Source organism: Halichoerus grypus, chromosome 5, assembly GCF_964656455.1.
Source record: "Halichoerus grypus chromosome 5, mHalGry1.hap1.1, whole genome shotgun sequence".
NCBI lineage: Eukaryota > Metazoa > Chordata > Mammalia > Carnivora > Phocidae > Halichoerus > Halichoerus grypus.
Window position 1 is genome coordinate 109,439,695 of NC_135716.1, and position 25,057 is coordinate 109,464,751.

The 25,057-nt window shown below is 41.3% G+C and overlaps 1 protein-coding gene across 4 annotated transcripts in view; it reads left to right on the plus strand.

Moving 5' to 3' along the window:
- Nucleotides 1-25,057, plus strand: part of ALG14 (ALG14 UDP-N-acetylglucosaminyltransferase subunit) — a 122,333-nt gene that overhangs the window by 95,176 nt on the left and 2,100 nt on the right. The window contains exon 4 of one of the 4 annotated variants that reach the window (XM_036122674.2): nt 13,892-14,830. The exons of 2 other annotated variants lie outside the window; for them this stretch is intronic. In XM_036122674.2, coding sequence (XP_035978567.1) covers nt 13,892-14,122 — 231 coding nt within the window. In that variant the 3' untranslated portion in view covers nt 14,123-14,830. Of the gene's footprint in view, nt 1-3,946; nt 4,581-13,891; nt 14,831-25,057 lie in introns of those variants that run through there. One more of the 4 variants, XM_036122673.2, reaches the window with a different exon arrangement.

The following is a 25,057-nucleotide window of genomic DNA, read 5'->3' on the forward strand; positions in this document are numbered from 1 at the left end:
CCTCACATACCTGGCAAGTCTAGGGATAGATCTGGTTTCCTTCAGGCACAGCTGGATTCATGGATTGTAAATGCTACCTTTGGGACCTGGCCTGTCTTCATCTCTCAGCTCTGCTCTGTTCTACTTTGTGATGGCTTCATTCTCATGGCAGCAAGATAAATGTTAATGGTGCCAGGCCTACATCCTCCTAGGTCCCAGTATAGCAGAAAAGGCACTGCTCTCTCAGCAGCCCCAACAAATGTCCCACTATATCTTGTGATTTCTCACTGGATTAGGTGCTCTTCCCTGAACAAGTGACTTTTGTCAGAGAAATTCGGTGCCCTGACTATTCAGACTGGAGTCATAGGTCCTCTCCTTATACTTGAATATGGAGTCTACCCCAGCACTTAAGTTGAGAGAGAGATACAGTGGTTCCCCTGGAGAAAAGGCAAATGGATGTGGGACGGTTGGGTTTTTTTGGTTTTGGGGTTTTGGGGGGGCTGGTTTTTTAAAAGCTGTCAGTTACAGCCATTATGTTTATGAGGAGTGCATATGATAGAGTTACAAACAGAGTGGAGTGTAGCAAATAGAACATTGGACTCCATATACAATAGGCAAAGAAGGATTCCCTCCTTTACCCCTCACTCCTTCCTTTGAGCAAAATTTAGTGAGTGTCTTTTTTGTTCCAGGTGCAGAATATAGATTGTCCTAGACGTTGACCCTGCCCATAAGGAGTTTACAAGGTAGTGAGGAGGAGAGAGAATAAAAGCAAGGCCCCCACATTGATTGAGAATGTCCATTTTAAGAAACAAAAATATGAAGAGTGTTCTGTGTTTTTTATAAAACTACAAGGACAGTGCCAACCGTTGTATTATTTAACATTGTCTAACATCTTTTTTACTTAATTCTGTTTTGTTCAATGCTTGGAATAAGTCTTTCTGATCTGCTTCATTAAATAGTGGAAACTCCATGATCCACAATTTTTTAATTTTTTTGCCTAGGCTTCTGTAAAACTCAGAGTTAAAACCTGTGGTTAATTAAAAATAGCTTTCCTTAGCCTAAGTTTTCCTGGAAACTAATTTGCCCTTTTTAAAAATACTTGATATATAGTTTTGTAGTTTTATCGTACCTAGGACTTTTGTGGTAAGGCTTCAAAATAGAGATATGACAGAGATAAACAAATGAATACCTTTAACTTTTACTTTTATCTTAACAGTCTCTGCTTCTGATCTATAGCAGGTTGCTAATACATCTCCCACCAATGCCAGTCATTTCCCTGCGTGTAATACAGACATTTCTATCAGAGTATTCACAGTTTGTGTATACAGATAGTGAGATGAACACATGTGGATATGTACATTTTTTAAAGGCAACCAACATGAAAATATTTTTGTGACATTGAAGACCCAACAAGTAATGTTTACATTATTTTTTACCTGTAGGTTTTATTTTATTCTATACAATAGAAAAAAAGAGAAAAGCAACAAATAATCCAGGGTTTAGGGAATACATTCATGCAGTGGTTCTCCACTGGAGACATTTGGCAATGTCTGGAGACATTCTTAATTGTCTTGACTACTGGAATCTTGTGGGTAGAGGCCAGGGATGCTATTAGATATCCTACAATGTGCAGGACAGGCCACCACAATGAAAAATTATCCGGTCCAAAATGTCAATAATGCCACTATTGAGAAACCTTGCATTAATAGGATTTTTAGAATTCTAAACCCTGAAAGGATTCAGAACAATCTTGTAATTTAGGCATAAGACAACACTAGAGGCAAATTAAAGTCATAGAATTAAAAAAAAAAGAATCGTGGAGCTGACAGGGACGGTCATTTAGTCCAGTCTCCCTTTGCATATGGTAACTGAGTCACAGGAGAAAAAGTGACTGAAGCAATAGAACTCCTCCACTCCTGGGGCGCCTGAGTGGCTCAGTCAGTTAAGCGTCCAACTCATGATTTCTGCTCAGGTCATGATCTCAGGGTCATGAGATCGAGCCCCGCATCAGGCTCCATGCTCAGCAGGGAGTCTGCTCCAGATTCTCTCTCTCTCTCTTTCCCCCTCTGCCCCTCCCCACTGTGCGCTCACGCTCTCTCTCTCTCTGTCTCTCTCTAGCTCTCTCTCGAATAAATATGTAAATCTTTAAAAAATAATTAACAAAAAAAACTCCTCCACTCCTAAACATGTGATAAGGCAACTTCCCCAATCTCTCTGTGCCTCAGTTTTCTATTCTACAAAAGGGACAATAAAACTTGCCTCAAATGATTGCTGTGAGGAGTAATTGAAATAATGCATAGGAAATGTTTAGTTCCGTTCCTGGCCACAGTGAGTTGTTGATAAAAAGTGGTGGTAAGAGCCGAGGTGGTGACTGTCATTACTGTTGTTGCCCCAGCTGGTTGAACCCTGTTCCCGACTCTCAGTCCCATTTCCTTTCTGTTGCACTGCCTTGAAAGGTTATAGGGGCAACTCAATAGGGACTAAAGAAGACTAGTCTGAAAAAGAGCTTAGTAGCTGGTAATTCAAGAAAAACTGAACAAAAATTCTTCAGAGAGATAGGGGATTAAATTGTAGGTGGACACTTAAAGGAAGGCACAAAAAAGATTGGTTCCCACCTGAAACAGGCTACCTTCTCTCTTCCCAAAGTTCTGTGAATGATGTGCCAGGTGGTCATAGGGATCAGATAACCTTTATCAAACCCTTAGAGCCCTGGCCATGTCTTACAGCCCTGACAGGATGTCTGTCCATCGGGGAGAATCTGAAATGCCAAGATGGTCAGGCATTGTATCTGGGGACCCTTTCAACTCTAAGATTTTTCTGATGTCTGATAAGTTTTGTGGACTTTGTGCTGGAAAGATCATGTGCCATTGTAGATAATGCCCAACGGGCATACATACACAACCACAAATCTCCTGTTTTATCATTTGTGGAATTTAAAAAAAATGTGTTATTAGGGGCATCTGGGTGGCTTAGTCGGTTAGGCGTCCGACTTTTGATCTCAGCTCAGGTCTTGATCTCAGGGTCGTGAGTTCAAGCCCCAGGTCGGGTTCCATGCTAGGTATGGAACCTACTTAAAAAAAAATGCTTTGTTAGGTTTTACTAATTCAGTTGATCAGTACGAGCATATGATTAAGATGTTTCTGCAAATACTTTTTTCTCTGAAAGTAATAATAAATTACCTTACCAACAATTCTGTGAAATAGGTTTCCTCTCATTTTCTTAAAAGACTTTTAAAAATTTTTTGCAGTTGCTCTAGGAGTCGGTTTTTTATTTCTCTTGTTATTTTTGCCAACTAAATTGTTTTTAACCAGTGGCTCTCTATAAAAATTAGCAGAATTCAAAAGCATTAAACTCTCTGGACCACAAGCACAGATTAAATTTTCTGGAGGAAAAAATCTCATTCATTTAGTAGCCTTCTCTCAAATATCCCATTTGTTGAATTGAACTCCTGAAATGATTCTATACCCCACAAAGACACTCTACATAGACATTTTCTCCTACATCTTACATGTCAGTGCTCCAACTGTTCTAAAGATTATTTTAAAAAATCAACAAGCACAAGTTGATACATGAGAAAACAACTACTCATAGCTGACTTTATCTGTCTTCTATGTTTTTGTGTGACATTCAAGATCCACAGAACATCTGGAGAAAAGCAGCACACACACGTCCAGTGAATGCAGGCTGAGCACCGGGCACTGTGCTAGACACAGGGCATGCCACCCAGGCCCAGAGAAGTTAAGCTGTTTGCCCCAAGCCACACAGTTGATAAACAGGAGAGCCAGCAACACAGCCCTGCCTGGCCCCTGAGTGCATGGGTTTTTGCTGCATACTAGATCTTTACAAGGAATAACTCAAGGCTTAGAAAAATAAAAAATCTCCCATAAGATGTGATTGGAATTTTTTCATTTTAGATGCCTCATTTAGATGTTATGTTAATTTGACCTTCAATTTTTTTTTTTTTAAGGTGTTGTGTAATGGACCAGGAACATGTGTTCCTATCTGCATATCTGCCCTTCTCCTTGGGATACTAGGAATAAAGAAAGTGATCATTGTCTATGTTGAAAGCATCTGCCGAGTAGAACACTTATCCCTGTCCGGAAGGATTCTGTTTCACCTCTCTGATTACTTCATTGTTCAATGGCCGGCTCTTAAGGAGAAGTATCCCAAGTCTGTGTATCTTGGGCGAATTGTTTGACGAATGACAACTTCTCTAGAATTTTGCAGTCAACCATATTTATTGTAATCGGGGTAGGAAAAAACCATGTTTATCATAAAGGCTTCTGAAGGTCCTGAGAATTATTGGTGGTGAAGAGTAAAAAATGTGTAAATAATCCAGTAAGGAAACTGAAGGTGCTCTTATAAAAAAAACATTAAGGGGCGCCTGGGTGGCTCAGTTGGTTAAGCGTCAGACTCAGGTCATGATCTCAGGGTCATGAGATCGAGCCCCATGTCAGGCTCCCCGCTCAGCATGGAGTCAGCTTGAGATTGTCTCTTTCTCCCCCTCTGCCCCTCCCCCCACACTTGTGCTCTCTCTCTCTCTCAAATAAATAAAATCTTTTTAAAAAATTAAATTAAAAATAAAAATGAAACAAACATTAATAAACCATTAAGTATTTATGCCTCTGTGTACCAAATTTCTTTTCTTTTGTATCACTACCTGCAGGTTATCTTCTGACTTGTTTTAGTAATTTTTTCCTACAGCTAAATATATTAGTATGATTACTAACATTTCCTGTTCTGCAGCTCTTTTTTTTTTTTTTTTTTTACAATATTCTGCATTGTAAAAAGAAAAGAAAGATATTTCTTAGTTTTTGTTCAGATACAGCAGGCTCTGTTTCCTGTGTGGAAGCAGTGAAGTCCCTGGTGAATCCTTTTAGCATAAAGGAAGCAGTCATATGACATGGGCTTCATGACAAGTTGCACTCCACAGGCTTCCAGAACTGTGAGCATAAACCAGTATCTTTTTTTGTTCTTCAGTTTTGCTTTGTGAGTCATTGCCCTCAATCCAGAAGATCTTTTGAAATCCCTTGTTGAATCGTTAAAATAAATTAAAAGGTGATTCTGTTTTTCTGGAACCCAAACTCTCAAATTCACAATGGCATGGCTGTCGTCATCCCTGGCATTTTGAGATGGTTAGGCTCGGTGGAGTGTATTTTTACTAAACATTTATGTGAGGGCTTGCTATGTGCCAGGTATTCTTCTAATCACTTTTCAAATCTTAACTCACAGAATCCTAATAACAGCTCGGTGAGGTCGGGACTGTTATCATCTCCCTTTTACAGATGACCAGTAAGTGGCAAAGCCGAGATTCCAGCCGCGGCAGCCTGGCTGGAGGGCGAAGCCCGTTTCCCGGGCGAGCGGCCTGTGCCATCACACACGGACGCACACTCAGGAGGGCCCTGCACTTGCTTTCATACTCTGCTCTCACGGATTTCTTAATGGATGTGGAACGAGGGACCCATTCCCCACAAATTATTTCGTTGGTCCTGCTTGAGAATCGGTGCCACCCTGCCGAGTACCAGCAGTACAGCCCCGACGGCCGGGCCGGGCCGGGCCGGGCGGCTCCTCATCGCACGGGAGTCCCGTCCCCTCCCGCTAAGCTCTGTCCTTTAACAGCGAGACGTGTCGTAGCGTTTGAGGTGTTCCTTTACTCCACTTAAATCTGTTTCGGAAGTATGATGTACATCTCATAAATGGTAAGAAATTAATGACGAGACGGAGTGTCCGTGAAAATGCATGAATACCTGAGAGGTTGTACAGTGAGCATGCTGAGGCCGATCTCGCTTTTATCGCTCTTTGGGCAAATCTTCTCTGGAAAAAGTAGGCACATCTGTCACCAGGACATTTTCCTAGGTGTTTGGCTGAGAAGACTCTTGGAATAGGGAAACTATGTTGCTGTCTGGTTCGGTGGCCTTGGGACAGCCAGGAGGTAGTTCGTCGTGTGCTTTGACTTTAATCATCGAACGTCAGGTGCTGCGCCTGCTTCGTTGACGGCAAGGTCTGGAATGTCAGATGAAATAAGCCTCTACTTCTCTAGAGAGAAAGTGATTTTTTTTAGGGATGAGAGCATGTACATTTTTTCACCTTTGAGTTTTGTTCTGCTCTGCCCTTTGTTCCTAAGTGGCACTGGGTCCATAGTTGACGCATGAAATTGCACTGTGTTCAGTCCCAGTTCCGTCCACGCCTGTCTGCACGCCGGCACGGCTTGCCCCAGCCCCCACAGGTGATCCTGCTGCCGAGGCTCCTGTCGGGCCAGAGCACGCGAGGCTTAGGCCACGGAGAGTTCTTAGAAAAGATGCCATCATTTTTTCCAGAAATGTATGTCCCAGATGTTTTGCAGAGCCTTAACTTAGACAGTGGTTAGCCTGGAATGTCAGAGGGAAAAAAATCTCATGTGTGTTATATCACTAAAAATTTAGGACTATCTTCCCGGATTGCGACTGCTGCGCACACATTCAGAGTAAGGTTTGCTCGGTTCCAGATTATTTGGTAAACAAGCGCCTGCTCTGCTCTGTGTTGTTATGGCTAATTCAGGTCCTCAAGGTCACATTAGCAAAGGGGCACAGCTTGAAAAACATCGTGCTCTAGTCTCAACTCAAACTGAAGATCAGTGGCTAGCTTGTCCTTTTGCATTGCTCTTGAAACACTCCGGAATGCAGCTCTTACTGGAAGAGACTGTTCACGAAAAATTAATTGCATCAGTCTTTAAATGAGAGACAAGGAAACCACACATCCTGCCCACACCTACTTCCCTGGAAGATTTTTATCTACAGTTCAGTTGTCCTAAAGGGTTTCAGCAGCTTGCCAGGCTGAAAGTCTAACTATTTCAAATAGGACATCCAAAAGTCATCGCGGGAAGCTTTAGCCAGGAACTTAGAGTGCTGTGAAGCCATGTCAACAAGAGGAATGTTGTACAATTTTAGACTGAATAGCAAGAAGTCCTTGCTAGAAAGGAGATGACCCTAGCTTTCCCGTATAAAAGCAACTTGAAACGTGTTTATTTGGCCTTCCAAAGTGAGATTCAAACTGAGAAATGTACTACCCCCTTACTGTGCAGTTCCTTAGATTGAATCAGTGCTTTATTTCTTCTGAAAAGCCCCATCTCACCAAAAGGAGTTTGACAGCAATGTCTTAAGCCTCTTTTATCCACAGGAAGACATCATCGTGAGTGTTAAAGTAGATTGTCCTTCTCCATACAGCTCACTCCATATAGTGGGGCCACGTGGAGTTTCTTCCCCATGATTTCAGCTCTGTCCAGCAATGAGCAGACACCCAGATTTTCTTGTCTGCCCTGAACTTTCTTCTGCTCAGCCTGCCACTCTAGTGCTCTAAAAACAGATTGTCTACACTTATGTTCTTCCTGCCGACTCACTTTAAACATGGATTTGACATAGCTCCCCCTTTTTCCCTTCTAGAGTATTTAACTGACACTAGCCTCTCTCTCAAGCAACAAACTTTGGAATAATTGTTTTGTACTCTCTTTCCTTAATCCATATAGAATTGGTTTCTCTCCCCTTATTTTTAGTATCCCCAGAATTTTCCCTTGTCTTTCCATCCTCTTCTCTCCTTGTCATCTGAATTCACCTATTGATTCTGCCTTTGAACCAGTTCACACTCAGCCTTTCCTCTTCAGTCCCATGGTCACAACCTAAGCTAACTCTTCAACATAAATTCCTTGTTTTATTAGCACATTTGTTGAGGAACTGAGGCATAGGGAGATTAAGTATCTTATCCAAGATTTTATAACTAGAAAGTGGCAGAGCCGGGATTTGAACAAAGGCACTCCAGCTCCAACCAGACTTACCTTAACAGCTAGGTTAGGTTTAAAAAAAAAAAAAAAAAAGTGCCAGGAATGGGGATGAACGGGACGCTGTGATGGAGAAGAAGGTGCTGGGTGCTCTAGAAAGGGATATCAGGAAAGGCCTCTCTAAGAAGGATGTTTTAGCTGAAATCTGAAGGATAAGCCTGAATATTTGTCCTCCTCCTTCCACTTCCCTTCCCAGCTTACATTTCACCTCCACTACAAACTCTTCCCCATCTCCCTCAGCCTTGTTTCAGCAACTTCTTCTCTAAACACCTCGGTGACATAGCCACCCATACCTAAGGTTAGCACTGAGCTACAGACCATCATATTGCAATACCTTGTGCTTAGAAACACCTGTAGAGGGAAGAAATGAATGCTTCTGATCATTGTTTCTTTATGTTCACCTTACATCGGGGATTATACCTCATACTTTCATGACCTTGCTCCACTCTTGGTCACACCTGCCACAGTTCTAGACCAAATGTAGGCATTGACTACACATATAAATTCTCATACATTCAGACTTTGTCTAGGCCTACTTAGTTACAGCTCATCTAGACCAACGTTCTCAAACTTTTTGGTCTCAGGACCTCATTACACTCTTGAAAATTATCGAAGACCCCACAAACTTTTGTTTATGGTGGCTATATTTGTCACTATTTACCACATTAGAAATTAAGACAGGGAAACTTTTTAAACACAATAATACACTGGACACATATCATTAGCCATCAGAGCAATGGTATTCTTACACATCATGAAGCATCTAGAAAACTATAAGATCATGAGAGAATGAGAAGGAAAAAGGGAAATGACATCTTTGCATTATTATGGAAAATAGCTTTGACCTCATGGACCCCTGAAAAGGTCTTGAGGACCCCCCAGAGGCCCCTGGGCTATATTTGGAGAACTGCTGCTCTACATAATGGTGCATCAATAACTTCATTTCTATCAGCCTTTAAACAGTCAATGATCTATGTACTAGTTTTCTATTGCTGTGTAACAAATAGCCACAAATTCAGTGGCTTCAGAAAACAGCTGTTCTCTCACTATTCTATAGGTTAGAAATCCAGGCAGGGCATGACTGCTTCTCTGCTCAGGGTCTCACAAGGCTCTAATCAAGGAGACAGCCACAGCTGGGTTCAGATCTGGAACAGACTCTGGACCTTCTTCCAAACTTGTTCAGGTCATTGCTGGCAGAATTCAGTTCCTTGCAGTTGTAGGACTCGTGGTGACCTGTTCCTTAAAGGCCAGTGAGAGTCTCTACTGCTGCTTGTCTCTTTTAAGGCACTGATGTGACTGGGTCAGGTACACATAGGATAATCTTCCTTTTAATTAACTCAAAATCAATTGATGAGGGACTATAATTACATCTGCAAAGTCCCTTTTGCTGTATTAATGTCACATAATCAGGGGAGTGATAGCCCATGATATTCACAGGCCCCACCAATACTTGGGGATTATAAAGGTGTGGATGCGACAGGGTAGAATATTGGTAGCCATCGAGAATTCTGCCAACCACAATCTGCCAGAGGTGTTTTGTTTTGGCAGGGGGGAAATGTTTTTCAAATCTTTCACTTAGACTACAAACTCCTACCTTAGTGTCCAAGTTTTGTAATTTTTTTTTAATACAGGAAATGCACGTCTTCCAAACTGCATCACTTTTCCAGCAAGTCCTTCTGTGCTTGGTTTGTTTACCTGTCAAATAGGCATAATGATGGTCCCTCCTTACAGACTTGTGTGCACTAAACTAAGATGGTACATGTACCCCCTTTAGCACAGAGCCTGGCACATAAGAAGCCCTGAGTAACTCTGTGTCTCCAAGTAAGCACGTGACTTCCATGGTATGTAAGTGGCCTGAAGGAAGGTGTCCTTAAACTAAATGCAGCAACCATTTCCCACCCTCTAGGATAGCTATCATAAAAAGTTGTCTTAAAAGAAAAGAACAAGGGTTTCCAAGGATGTGGAGAAATTGAAACCCTCATACATTGCTCTCATACGTAGGTAGGTTCGGCAGCTGTGGACACCAGTTTCGCAGTTCCTTAAAAAGTTAAACATAAAGTTACTGTATGGCCCAGCAATTCCACTCTTAGGTATATACCCCAGAGAATTGAAAACACACGTTCACACAAAAACTTGTACGCAAATGTTCATACTGGCATTACGTAATAGACAAAAAGCAGAAACAACCCAAAGGTCCACTGAGCAATGAATGGATTAACAAAAAATGTGGTATATCCATACAACGGAACATGACTTGGTCACAGAAAGGAATGACATGATACAACATGGGTAAATGAACCTTGGAAGCATGCTCAGTGGAAGAAGCCAGTCACAAAAGACCACACATCATATGATTCCCTTTATACGAAATGTCCAGAATAGGCAAATCCATAGACAGAAAATAGAGCTACTGTTGCCAGAGGCTGTGGAAGGGGCCATGGAGGTGACTCCTAACGGAGGTGGGATTTCTTTTCGGGGTGATGAAAATGTTGTGGGATTAGATAGTGCTTGTGGTTGTACAACTCTATACCAAACGACTGAACTGTATGTACACTTTACATGGGTGAATTTTATGGTATGTGAATTATTTCTCCACAAAAATGGTTTCTCCATCATCAATAGTAAAGGAATCTATCCATATATATTTGTGGGTGAATATATAGATGGAAAAAGGCGAAACAGCAAACTAAGCACAGCCGCCAGGAAGCTGCTACAGGGAATGTGCTTGTTTATTGTGATTCTACCTCTGCCCACGGCCAGAGACGAAACAAAGACTGAAGGTGCCTGGGACAAAGCATGGCTTTGGGGAAGAGCTGAGTAAGAACTGGATGAAATAGCCTAGTGAGGGGGCCTGGAGGAAGAAGATGGTCTCAGCATGAAAACTCCTTCCCCGACCTCCTCACTAGAGACGCCTCATGACACGGCCTCACCCCAGCAAAGAGCCAAGACGACTGAGTCATTTGTATTGTCCACAGTTGGCCATACACATGCCTTCTGCAGGAGGACCTTGACTTCTCCATCAAGAGGTAGAGTCCGGTGGCTCACCCCTTGAATCTAACTAAACTGGCCTGAGGGGCTTGTCGGACCACTAGAATGCAGCAAGAGTGGGAAGTGATGTTCTGACTTGGTCTCTTGAATGTCCTCTCAGTACCCAGCCACCATGCTTCGAGAAGCCCAAGCCACACGCAGAGACCATGTGTGGGTGTTCTGGTTCCCGGACGTATCTGAGTACAGACTTTGAGTCGTCTCGATCCAGGGTGCTAGACGTGTGAGGAGAGAAGCCTCCCAACGATTCCAGTGCTGCCATTCTCAGCACTCCCTGCCTTTCTAGTCCTCCTGGCTGAGGCTCAGGCACTATGCCTTGTGAATTTCTGGCCCACAGAGTCCCTGAACAAGATGAAATGGCTGCTATTTTCTGCCACTAAGTTCTGGGGGAATTTGTGACAAAACAACAGGTAATTAGAACAGTAACCTTTCAGAAGGAGCTAGTCTCTCCAAAGCTTGGTTACTTTGGCTTAATATTGGAGAGGAAACGATTTCTCGCCCCTAAGGCAAAAGGAAGAAAACATCTTTCTACACCATGGGTAGGAAAAGGCTTTTTTTCTCCTTGCTCCTTGGCCTGCATGTAGCAGTGAAACAGAAACCAATGGATTCTTTTAAATCTTTTAACCATATGCAGATGAATAAGCAAATGGTTGGACTTGGTTCCTAATCTCTGTCCTTTCCTGAATAACTTTTTTTTTCCACTCTAATAAACTTTAGCATTTAAACAGAAGTCATGTGTCACATATATGACGATTAACAGCAAGAATGTAGAAAATGAGATAGCTGCTGAGCATGAAAACTTAATTAATAGCCAAGCCATTCAACCGAAAATCAGAACAGTGTTTCTGGCAGGGAAATGTGAAGTCTTTTTTTTCTAACTTGGAATTCTTTTTTTGTTTTTTTTCACTCTCAGTCTTTTCTAAGATCGTGATTTAAAATTCAGTGACTGCGCAGAGAACTTTTTTAAGTTCTCAGTTGAACTCCACTGATTGAAGTGCAATAATCTTTCAATGACATGAGCAGGGCCACCCTCCCCATCCCTGGGTCCCCCGGGGGAATTGCCAAAGCCCAGAATACACAAACCAAGACTCATGGAGGAACAAAATGGCAGGAAAGCTGAACAACAGCAAGGGGGATGAAAGAGTTTGGAACGACAGGCTTCTCTCTCACAAAAAGGGAAAAGAAGTTTCATTCTTAAAAAAAGGGGGGGTGGCGGGAGAAAACAAGACCTTTATGGTAATACCATATACAGAGTTGGCAGAAATTCGGCAAAGAATAAAAAGTATCCAAAATGTTCCCTTACTCAGTTCCCGCCTGAGGCTCCATTTTCAAGCTGATTTGCCCTGAATTCTCTGGACGTGGAACCGTGCAAGGCTTCTAGAAGGGCCCAAGTGTTGGTCTCTTGACTCACCAGCCGAACAAGCTGAATCCGAATTGGCCAGATAGAGAGCTTTAATGTTCACCAAAATCGTAGAGAAAACAAGTTATTTATGGATGAAATGATAGAAGGTCTGAGGTTTGATTCAAAACCCATTGCCGGAGTGGGGAAGGCAGGGGAGTTTATGGATGAAACAGGATTGGCCAGACATAATCACTGTGGAAGCTGGGGACAGCGGGTGCACAGGGCCTCGTACACCAGGCTCATCATATTGTTGCCTCTACTTTCCTATATGTTTGAGCATTTCCATAATTAAAAGTTGTGGGGTGCCTGGCGGGCTCAGTCAGAGGGGCGTGAGACTATTGATCTTGGGGTTATGCGTTCAAGCCCCACGTTGGGTGTCTAGATTACTTAGATAAAAATAAACCTTTAAAAACAGTTTTAAAAACAGAAATCAATTTTTAGTGAGAGTGAGCAATCTTCAGATGCTAAAACGTCAAAGAATATATTATGGATAAAATGAAGCAAACTAGGTTTTACAATGAGAACAAGAAAGGAAATTTGAAAATTACTTTTATTTCATGTTTAACTCATGAAAAGAAATTCAGTCAGCCTGTAAATCTGATTCCTGAACCAGAATAGGTTTTTCTGACTTAAAATATTCACTTCGGGGCCTTTCAATACACTGCTATGGAGTATAAAATGTCACCTTCTTCTTTATCCATATGCTTCTCATTGTTCAGTAAATATTTGAGGTGTTCCAGCACCAACATGGAGAACCATTCACAGGAGGCCTAGGAGCGCTGACTCCCACTGAAGGTGCCCCTTTCTCCAAGGACACACTCCCTGCCCCTTTTCAGAAAATCACCACAGCACCAGTCACCTCTGTGGACCTTGAACATTAAAGGTGGTTCTGACCCCACATCTTCACGTTGCTGAAGAGAATGCATTGCCAAGCAGAGAGGGGAAAGGCAGCTGGATGGTAAGAGCCTCAGGTCCAGGTTCTATATGTGCTTAACAGTGGTTAATTTTAATATTTCTGTGTTTCCTCGCCACATCAAATAAAGGACTTGGACGAGATCATGCTTGAGTTCTCTTCCCATAACAGTATGGCCGCCACAATCGTAGCGTCCTTCGTTTATGGAGTGCTAGCAACATGCCACGTGCTGTACTAAGCCCGGGTCGGGCACTGACCCAGTTAATCCTCAGATCCAGGCCACAGAGGCCCCACACTCTAGAGACCCCTCCACGGCCCACTTCCCTCCTTGTGGGGCCAGGATGATGCAAGCACCCGGAGCCCACACTCCCTTTCTAGAGGAAAGGGCCCTCCGTAGGACCGCAACCTCACCTGCCTCAGTGGCCCAAGCCTCCTTCTCGGGCTTGCATGGGCCTCTTCCTCAGTTACACCCTCCCAAGGTCGGCTTACTGGCCAGTGAGGGGTGAGAGGGAGGGAGTGTGGAAGGATCAGGACCTGCAGGTTGGGGTGTGGATGCTCTCCACAAAGCTCCTCATGGTGTGAGACGGGACCAAGTCGAAAGAGGAGGGAGATGTGGGCTGGGGGTGCTTCGTTTATGCTCGGCTGAGGTCCTATAAATGTTAGGGGTGGGCCTAATGAGGTACGTACCCATTATTATTATTACTACTATTATTATGATTATTTTATTACATCTATTTTATAGAGACCAAACCCGAGACGCAGAAGCTGGAGTAATTTGCCCTCAGTGGCACAGCTGGTTAGTGGCCGGGCCAAGGCTTGGGTTGCTACCCCTCTGATTCCACGCTCCTCCCTTTCATGCTGCCACCCAACAAAACCGCAGAATCCGCCCACCCCAGGGCTCTCAGAAGACAGGGGGGGTCCAGAGAAGCTTTGGGCCACCAGTGGAGTGGCTCTTCGACAACATCTTACGTAATCGGTGCCGACAGAGAAGGTAGCAGAGAGCAGTGGTGGCAAAGCCTCCCCCGAAAACAATTACCATGGGAAGTTGATTCAACAGAAAAATATTTGATACAAGAGTATGACAGTTAATCCTAGGATTTCACTTTTTGTTCTGAACTTCTGACCTACAGCTGCTGGTGCAGCCACGGAATATCAAGAAGGTAACCGAACTAGATTTTCACCCTGTCCAACAAGCATGTGGCCAATCAAATAAGTCGGTCTTTGTTGACTTCCTTTAAACTCTAAAGCCAGGAAATCACTTCTAATATGTGAAGACCCCCACCTTCCCTTCAAGGACATCCTGAGGCACAGAAATAAAATTTAAACAAACATCCTTTCAATTACTCTTCATAATGAAACATCCAGCAAATTCTAGGTAATTTGAAAAAGCAAATTTCTGAACAAAGCTCTAAAGATATTCCTAGAGTGTTTTTAGAATGCATAATTTGATGTACTTAATACCAAGCACTCGATGTAGTTCTGTTTGGGTACTAACCACAAATACCTGAAGTCAGTAATAATAATAGTAGCTAACAGTGTTGAGTGCTTATTATGTGCCGGGCATGATTCTTCATCTTCCACGTGGTCTCCCTCGCCTGACCCTCATGACGGCCACCTGAAGAAGTTCAGGGTATAGCTTCTTTACAGACAAGGAACAGAGAACCAAGAGCATATACACAAAGGGCTTTATCAAAGTACCATGTGTAATAGAAAAAAAAAATCAGAAACCATCTTAATTGAATAAATTATATGTCCAGACAGGGGACTAGTGTGCAGTCATTAAAAAAATCATATTGTTGAGGAATATTTAACGGCATAGAAAAATGCTGAAAATGTTATATTAAGTTTTTTGAAATCACGGAAACAAGTATATATTATGAGCACAGTCTGAAACTCTATGTAAATAGATGCAAAGTTTTAAAAGGGCTACAAATATATAAAAGGTTTAAGATGGATTCTCTCTTAGTTAAGGAGTTACATATAAAGTTTATTCTGTGATTTTTTTAAATTCTATTTTGATTATGAATAACAGAATGAAAGAAAAGAGGGTTTTTTAAAAATGACTGGATTTTTGTGAACCATTGGCTCAGGGAGTAGAAAAAAGGAAACCATAGTATGTCCACAGAAATCCCATGCTGGCAAATGTAACAGATAATAATAGAAATAACTACTTACTAAACATGTGTCTCAGACTTCCTGTTGTACATGCAGCTTTCGCAACATCTCACTTGATCCTGCAAAGGCACTGAGAGGGAGGAGGCTTAGCTCCCATTTTTCAGATGATGAAAATAAAGCTCTGAGAGGCTGTGGCTTTTCCAAGGCTGCACAGCTGGTAACATGGTCAAAGCAGGGCTAGAATCTGGGGATATTCAGTCCCAGTGCAGCATCTGTGAACACAGGCCCAGTGTGTGGGCAGCCAGAAATGTGTTGTCCTGATCGCATTCTGACTTATTCAACATGAAATTGAATAAGTATGGCAGCCGACTAAGCCCCATGCCAGTTTATGGAAAGGCCAGTGAAATAGGGATCTGGAGATCTGAGTTCCAGTCTTGGATCTGCCATTAATTAGGTCCGTGGGCAAATCCTTTGACCTCTCTGTTCATCTAGATCCAACACAAATGTAATTGAGCATCTTAGGCTCAGCGCCTGTCCTGGAGGTCAGTTGCCTGCATTGTCACATGCCAAAACCCCCTAATACTCTTCCAGAAGATTTGAATGGCAGTGTTCATTTCTACTGAACACGAGGGGGAGGAGGGTTGCATCACATATCGCCAGCAAAACATTCCTTCCGTTTCCTTTAAACAATTCCTTTCCCCCCCAAATTCCCTCTTCCCTTACCAGCTGCCCAAATTCTCTTTTTCTGTTTCTTTCTCCCTGTAAAACAAAAACAAAACAAAAAATCTTTTCACCCCTTCTTTTTCTGAGCCACACTCCTCAAGATTTCTCCCTATTCCAAGTCTATTTTCATTTAACAAATATTTATGACATGATTGGTGTCTCCCAGGACTGTTCCTGGTGCTGGAGGATATGGTAGTGGACTTTACATCCCATCCTTTCTTGCATAGAATAATCCCACCTGGTCTCAGCTTCTGTTTGCATCTAGCGAAAGACAGCGTAGGGGGATGGGGGGAGTGGGGATAGGGAGTATTTTAATTACTAATCATTTTTTTAGTGTTACATATAAAACAAGAGGTGAGGACTTATTGTTCTTAGAGAACACCCTGCCTCCTTTTTGTTTTTTTTAATGATTCTATGATTTCATTAAAGTAAATTCATCATACCTTCCTTACTTACCTGGTAAGACTGCCAGGAACATTGTAAGCAAAGTACCAGGCCAATTTTCCCAAGAGATTTTATTGGCTCCATAAAGCCAACCTTAGTTCCTTAAAGCTGTCTGATCATATCTGAGTCCATACATGTCTCTCTCAAACATGACATTCCAGTCAATGTCTTGGCAATATAACCAATGCTTCCAGTGTCCTGTTATAAGGAGAACAACTTCTTGGGGCACCTGGATGGCTCAGTCGTTAAGCGTCTGCCTTCGGCTCAGGTCATGATCCCAGGGTCCTGGGATCGAGCCCCACATCGGGCTCCCTGCTCAGTGGGAGGCCTGCTTCTCCCTCTCCCACTCCCCCCGCTTGTGTTCCTGCTCTATCTCTCTCACTGTCAAATAAATAAATAAAATCTTAAAACAGAAAAAAGAACAAATTCTTATCAAACCCATATAAATAGCTTTATTGCCATGAAAATACAAGAATACTCAGAGTTTCCAAATTCTAGGGGGATGAAGTGGGGAGAAAAAGATATATGTGTCATATTTGTTCACAAAGGTATATTTTACCAAATTGCTCTAAGGCAGAGTTAGCTTAAGAGAAAAGAGGAAAAGTTTTCCTTAAATCTGGGAGAACAAAACATTTTTAAAATCAGCAATGTTTCAAATAAAGGCAAAAAAAATTATAATTATCCTCCTCAATTCATTCAGTCCCACTTAATTACCTCTTATAGCTTAAATCCAGTTTTTCTATTAGTTCTGGAAATTCTTACCCAGTTCAGTTTGATGATCTTAAAGTTACCAGAAACCTATATTCTAGAGTACTTGTCAGAGTCTTTTCCATGAGCCTCTCTGAAGATGAAATATATTCGCAAAAGTATCAGAGTAAAACAATAACCATCTATAAATGACCAGACTTAAAAATGTCCATGGTTAAAGATCTGATGAGAGTTCATTACAATGCAATTGATGAGGAAATTTGGTTATTTTTATGCCATGCAACATTTTAAGATAATAACTAAAATTATGACTGATAGTATTATACTAGGACATATCAGAATTTTAGGAATTTTATATAATTTCTGAACACTTATATTAATAACATTCACCCATATAATATAACCTAGGAAGGCTTATCACCACTGATTTGGCAATGCTTCCCATGTAATTTAAAATAACAAATAAGGCTAATCAGTGTAACATCTCTCTTTTAATTAGGAGAGAGAACAAATCCTTTGATTTGTCCCAGGAACCCTCTGGAAATTCCCAAAGTTTGTTTGAGGTCAAATAGACTCCGTCTAGAATCTGATTTGGGGAAATTTTGTTAAGAATATCAAAGAGGTTTTAAAACACTTGGTCAGATAGGATCATAGGTCACTGTGAAAACATGCTTAGTTATCCATTTAACCATGGTGATAATTAAAGACTTCTCAAGCAAATACCAGAAGTTAAATTGTTGTAAGTAAAACTGAGCTCTTTTAATAAAGAAGACTCAGTTGCTGTTGTTGTTGTTGTTGTTGTTGTTGTTGTTGTTGTTGATGATGATTTAAGTAATCAGAGACCTGAACATTAAAACATAAAATATTTGCTTTCTAGGCAGATTACTTAAAAGGTAAGGAGAAACCTTTTACAATCCCTTATCAGGAGCAAATTGGAAGTCCAAGCAAACTTTGTCCTTCTAACACCTGAAAGAAAACTAAGTTCTAGTGTTACATAAGTACACTATTGCTATTAAAGCTTTCTTTTAAAACCCTTATAACAAATCCATTCAGTTTCATTCAGTATGATCACACATTAAATTCCTTTCCCAAGATCCTTTTTTTCACAAACCTCCTACAACTTTCTATGTCCATTTTAGTTTGTCCCCTGTCATCTTTCCCACTCAGAAATAATAAATTTTACTTTAGGACAACTACTTTCTTTTCCCTCAACAAAAAATTGCATCTCCATTACCCATACCTTTTCTCTCCAAAAAAACATATATCCTACATTCCTTGCATACAGAATTGTTTCCCTTAGTATTTCAAGTAACTTTAATTATATTAATTAGACTTCTTAATCCTAAGAAACCTTACTTTCTAGTGAAAACTAAAAAGTAAGCAATTGTGAACTGTTATACCAGCATTCCTTAGATTGGCAAATTTATGAATGTTTCATAATTTCTAGAAACGTGCATTTCCTTATAGCAGAGTTTTTAAATGCGGCACAAGACATGTTTACTAATCAATCCAAATATCCTTAGTTCCTTTGTAATAAGAGGTCAAAAGTAGGTAAACTGGGACTTGTTTAGCAATTAGTGTTTCCATATTTTTTTTTTTTTTTGGAAATGCTCCAGACATTCAATGAATTCCCATCATCTAGTTTAACTTAGATGGTGGAAGTTGCCAAAGAGATTTGGAAAACTATTTAAGCAAACATACCATAAAATAATCATTGCAAAAAAGTGCACCTAAAGACTCATCTCATTTACATGTATTCAGTTCATTTATTCCTAACAATTATGCTTAGATTACTCCTCAAGATTTCATGAGACATTAGTTAGTCATCATCTTAAGTTATTTTTCTTGCGAACAAATTCTTGTAACAGAGATAACATGAGCTTCTTTGACTTTTAGAAAACCTAGGTAAAATAAAAGTATTCTACTTAATGCCAATAACTCTGAAAGTATAATGCGTGTCTGTATCGATTAAACCAACAAACTTAAACTTTTTCTTTTTTAAGATTTTGTATTTATTTACTTGACACAGAGAGAGAGACAGCTAGAGAGGGAACACAAGCTGGGGGAGCGGGAGAGAGAGAAGGAGAAGGGAGAAGCAGGCTCCTGGCTGAGCAGGGAGCCAGATGCAGGGCTCGATCCCAGGACCTGGGATCACGACCTGAGCCGAAGGCAGACGCCCAACAGCTGAGCCACCCAGGCGCCCCAAACTACATTTTCTTTACCAAAAATTATCCTGGATAATGTGAACTTGAAAAACATTTGGGTTAGGGGCGCCTGGGTGGCTCAGTCGGTTAAGCATCTGCCTTTGCCCAGGTCATGATCCCAGAGTCCTGGGATCGAGCCCCGCATCGGGCTCCCTGCTCCACGGGAAGCCTGCTTCTCCCTCTCCCACTCCCCCTGCTTGTGTTCCCTCTCTCGCTGTGTCTCTCTGTCAAATAAATAAATAAAATCTTTAAAAAAAAGAAAAAGAAAAACATTTGGGTTAGTTTCTATTATATTTCTGAGACTTAGAAATACTTAATTCAAAAGTACTTATTTTTAAGCCAATTAAACAGAGCTCTTTTACAAATTAATTTTGGCAATACCATTCAGAGGTAGAAGAGTAACCGTATCTCGAATGCACACACCTAGACATACATAACAGCCAAACACAGCTATCTTACATTTTAAAATTTTAGCCATGAATCGGGTATAACAGTATAAAACTCGCTAGTTTATAAATAATGATTAGAATAAGTTAAGTTTATCCATTCAGATGACTAAAGCTTTTTACTATTTGTGAAGAAGACTTTAAGATTTGTATTCATCCTTGAGAAGTAATCTCAAGGAGGCTGTAGTCTATAGAGTTTGGGTAAGAGAGCCTGCCCAGCCATCTATATTTTAAAAAGGACTCTTTCCTCTCCTCCCCGCCCAGTCTCCAGTGAGTTTTAGTTACCTCCTAGGGTGTTTCAAAGACATGGTAAGATTTACATCTTCAAGGCACAGAGAAATGCAAGTTTTCTTCTAGGAATTTAGATATATTTCTCCATTACCAGAAGTCTAGGGTAATTGCTACCTAGTTTTTTTTCTTCTTAAGTATAGGACAATTGTATTTCCAAAATGATTTTTGCAGTATCTATGGATGTCTGAAGGCTAATAGGAAAGGATCTAAATAGATTTTTGAGTTGCTTTCAGAGTTAGGCTTTTGTTTTTCTAAAGAGTTAAGTTGTAAATCAATAATTCTTGGGGTGCCTGGCTGGTTCAGCCAGTCAAGCATGTGACTCTTCTATCTCTGGGTCGTGAGTGTGAGCTCCACATTGGATGTAGAGATTACTTAAATAAATAAATCTTTTTTAAAAAATCAATAATTCTTTTTTTAATTTAATTTAATTTTTTATTTTATTCATTTTATTTTTAAATAATCTCTACACCCGATGTGGGACTCATGACCCCAAGATCGAGAGAGGCATGCTCCACTGAGCCAGCCAGGTGCCCTAAGAATTATTGATTTTGAACCCTTTTTTAAATTTGCATTCCTGCAAACTATCTTCAAAGAATTGCATAACTTTTTTCATTAAAACACTTAGAGGTTAATTAGCCCACTCAACCGTACTGTTTTGAATTTTCCTTTTTATATCAGGGAGAAAATTTCCAACTAAGATAGAAATCAAAGGATTTCAATGTTCTGCTGTCCAGGGGACATGAATTCTTTGGGTGGGGGCCTCGAATATATCCACAAAGGATATTGCATAGGAGGACCTGACGCTTGCTGAGCCTGATTATAGAACCCAGCAAAATGAGCCTTATTGTCCAGCCCAGGCACTTTTGGATTTATTTCCTGGCTTCTAGCATTTACACGAGTAACCTGTAGACCATGGGCCCAGATACTAGGTTGAGTGTTCTCCGTATATCTAGTAGGGAAAAGGAAGTTAAAATAAGCAGCTTGGTGTTTAAGGGATTTTCTGGGGAAGGTGGAGGAGTTTGGGGAGTTAACTTCCTTGCTGAGGAGAGAGGACCAGATTTTAAGAAGGGCAATTTACATGGAGTGTGGACTTTAATTTTGTTCTGTTTAATTTCTGCTCTTTCATCTAGTTAAAGGAGGCCCCAGGGCTAGCCATTCTGCTTCTTAGTGTCCACCTTTTAATTTGGTCTTTCCATAGGTACTAATGAAACAATTGTTTAGGGTCAATGCTCTCTAAAAACTTTTTCAAATACAGAAGTTCTTCAAATTCAAAAGGTCCACTGACTGGCCATTGACAAGTAGAATCTATTCATCCCATTAGCCACTAAAACCAACAAACCTGTTTTGGCTTCACCAGGATGCAAGAGGTATCCCTGAAGGAGAGTGCAAAAGATGCAGTCCACACAAGATCCAGAAAGGTCACTCCTGGCATAAGCCTAAGAAAGCAAAGACCTCCGTTGTCACAAGTAGTAAGAATTGTATAGTGAGGTCTCTCACAGAAAAACTAATCTGGGTCACAGGGCAAGTGCTACTGGAATGGGACTTTTCCAGAACTAACAAGACAATGAAGGTTGAGGTGACAGAGGCCCCTTATGGACCGGGACCCCTTAGCACTCCCCTGAGATCTGGCACAGTCTACAAAGAGAAGGCTGCCTGTGACTTTGTGTCTTGGAATTCCAGTCTATTCAAATGGCCACCAGATGCACACCAGTATGTACACCTTCCAGATGCTGCAGGCCAGAGGGAATATTCTTAGTGGTCATAAAGCCAAACTCTCAGGACATAGAAGAAGACAAAGGAAAAACTCATCAGACCCATGGTTTTTCCCTTTATGACAAACAACACAAAAGACAGAGACAAAAGAAAACAATGACCATCTCTGGGAGAAAGAGGATCGATAGAAAACGAGAGTACTCGTTACCAAATCTTCACCAGAGTCGCTCTACACAAAGAAAGAAATCCACAGGTATTTTCTCCTGTCAGTCTAAATTTTAAAAAAGGACTCTCACCACTCTCACTTCCAGCAGACCCCTCAGACAGAAGTCCAGGAGACTGACACGATAGGAATTCCCAGCTTCTGTCAGTGCTTGTCAGAATTCCCAAGATCTCAGCGGCAGCAGCCCCGGGGCAAGCCCTGTCCAGCTAGTGAAATCTCCTGGCTGCCTCACCAACACTGTAGGGGAAAAAATAAGTTTCCATCTACCTTTCTAGATTCTTGGCTGAGACACACCCTGTAATAAAAGATTAACAGGAAAAAAATAAATTTAATTTAATTTAGTATGTACATGGGCCCCAAAATTATGACACCCAAAGTAGGGACCAAAGCAGGCAGCTTTTATACCTTTCAGACAAAGAATACATTTATAAAGAACTAACAGGACAAAGGACGCCTCTACCCTCCAGGTGCTGGGAGGGTACCGTTCACATAGGGACTTTATTTCTTGCTTTCAGGGGGACAGGGAGGGTCAGAGTGCCCCTCTTGCACTTGCTGTTTCCCAAGTAACTTTAATTCAAAATACTCAACATGCCACAGTGACACACCTTGGGGTGGCCTGCCCTGAACCCCATCAATAGTGTCTCCTTCAGTCACCGATCATAATAGCAAGGCTTTTCTGAGTATTCACAGTGCCCCTGAGCACTAATTACCTTACATTGACCTTCCACAATCCAGTGAACTGTAGGTACTATTATCCCACTCCTTTCCTCAGCGAGGATATTGAGGTGTAGAGACTTCCAGTGACTTGCCTAAAGTCAGACAGCCGCTTTAGCGGCTCCAGGATTCAAACCCAGACCTGTCTGACTCTAGATGCTGTGCTTTTTGCCTCTGTGCTGACCGCACCATCTCCCCACTCCTGGTCTTCCCTTCCCCAAAGCGTGGTATCTCCGGGACCACTGACATGGTATTAGACTCTATGTTCCTGTTCCATTTTGGCCATGTCTTCTTTCTTAGTCTGTCCAAGTTACTGTGACAGAAATACCATCGAATGGGTGGCTGATCAACAACAGAAATTTCCTTCTCACACTTCTGGAGTCTGGAGAGTCCAGCATCAAGGCACTGGCTGACTCAGCGTCTGGTATGAACTACTTCCTGGTTCACAGACGGCTTTTGCATTCACCTCTCATGGAGGAAGGGGCAGGAACGCTCTCTGGGGTTTCTTTTATAAGAGCACTAACCCCATTCATGAGGGCTCCACCCTCATGACCTCATCACCTCCCAAAGGCCTTTCTTTGCCGGAAAAAGCTCCATTCGTTACGCCGTTTAGAGAAGTGACTTGTCTGCCTCTCAACGTGTTTTAAAATCATGGGCTTAATAAAGCCACTCCAGACCCCTTATGTGGAATCTCTTTTCTCTTTCTCTCTGGTTTTCTTTTTATGTACTCCGTGTTTCAAATTATTACTACAACCTCCCATCTGTGACAAAATTTTTTTTAAAACAGTTTTCTTAGAAGACTGCCTTTCTCTGTCAATGAGTGACAACTCCTGGAGGGATTCATAAAGAGCCAGGATAGGTTTTTATTTCTATCCTAAAAACAATGGGGTAAGTAACGTGTCTTTGGTGAGCCGCCAGCACATTCTTCATACCAGCATTGGCTAAAGTGATCTGGAGCTTCTTTTTTCCTCTTTTTTTTTTTAATTTTATTTATTTGAGAGAGAGAGAGAGAGCGCACATGAGTGGGGGGAGGGGCAGAGGAAGAGGGAGAGAGAGAGAGAGAGAGAGAGAGAGAGAGACAAGCAGACTCCCCACTGAGCGCAGAGCCCAACCCAGGGCTTGATCCCAGGACCCCAAGATCATGACCTGAGCCAAAGTCAGACACTTAACTGACTGAGCCACCCAGGCGCCCCTGATCTGGCACTTCTAACTCGATATTAATAGAGACAGTTCTGATTTAGTGTCAGGGTTTTTATGGGTTTATTGTTTCTTCTATTGTCTAACAACGTTTTAGAGGTGAATGTCCACATAATTAAAGTATCTGAGGGCTACCATGTGAGTCCTGGCTTACAAAGGGTGCTGAATGTATAGATTTAAGGCAGTGTGTGTTAAAAGGCATATTCCAGTTATGAAAGGAAACGAGTCCGTTACACAATGGAAGGATTTCCTTACTTTTTCCTCTGCTGTTTCAGAGGGGGGTACAATGGTCTAAAACTCAGATTTGTTTAACCAAACCTGTTGACTTTTCATAAATTTACTGGGCTATAAATGGGAGTTAATCTGCACCATACACAAATTATGTATTAAATAGTTTGGAAAACTAAGGATCTGGCTTACCACTATTACCTACATAAAGTACCTGGAAATCTTAGATATAATATTTTAAATATTTTTCCCCAATGACTAGGCCAAGGATTCTTAAACTGGGGTGCATGGAAAGGTTTGGAAATTGGGGGATTTATCTATGCATTTTCTGGAAAGATAGTCCATAACTTTCATTAGAATCTTGGTAACCCCTTCCCCACCACCCCAAAAAAGGATACAAAACTTACACTTAAAATTGATTTTACAAATTTTTTTCAATCTGAGGCTTGAAATTTAATGAAAAAACAAACAACCTTATCTCCTTTCCTTCTGTGCCTGTTCACTCACCCCACACCTCCCAAAATGAATGGTATGTGTGTGTGGGGGCGGGCAGTGCAAAGCCTTCTCTTAGGACGGCAGGCTGCAAGAGAAAAAGATAGAAAAAAAATTTTAAATAGTGGTAGAAATTTTCTTTTTTTACAGAACCCTGCCTTGAATTTTTTAATTTTTAATTTTTTTAAATCCTCTCCTGAGTTTCTTGACTATTCTTATCATCGTTACTGTAAATTCTTTTGTGGATGACTGTAACGCACTAGATTCTATTTTAGCTAGCAGAGCCGACACAGCAGATTTATGTCCTGTTATAAATTAAGTGATGTGATGACATATGCTTAGTGGTTAGACTGACATGCAAAATAAATCAAATGTAATCATTTGAATATAAGTTTGAGAGATAAAATAAA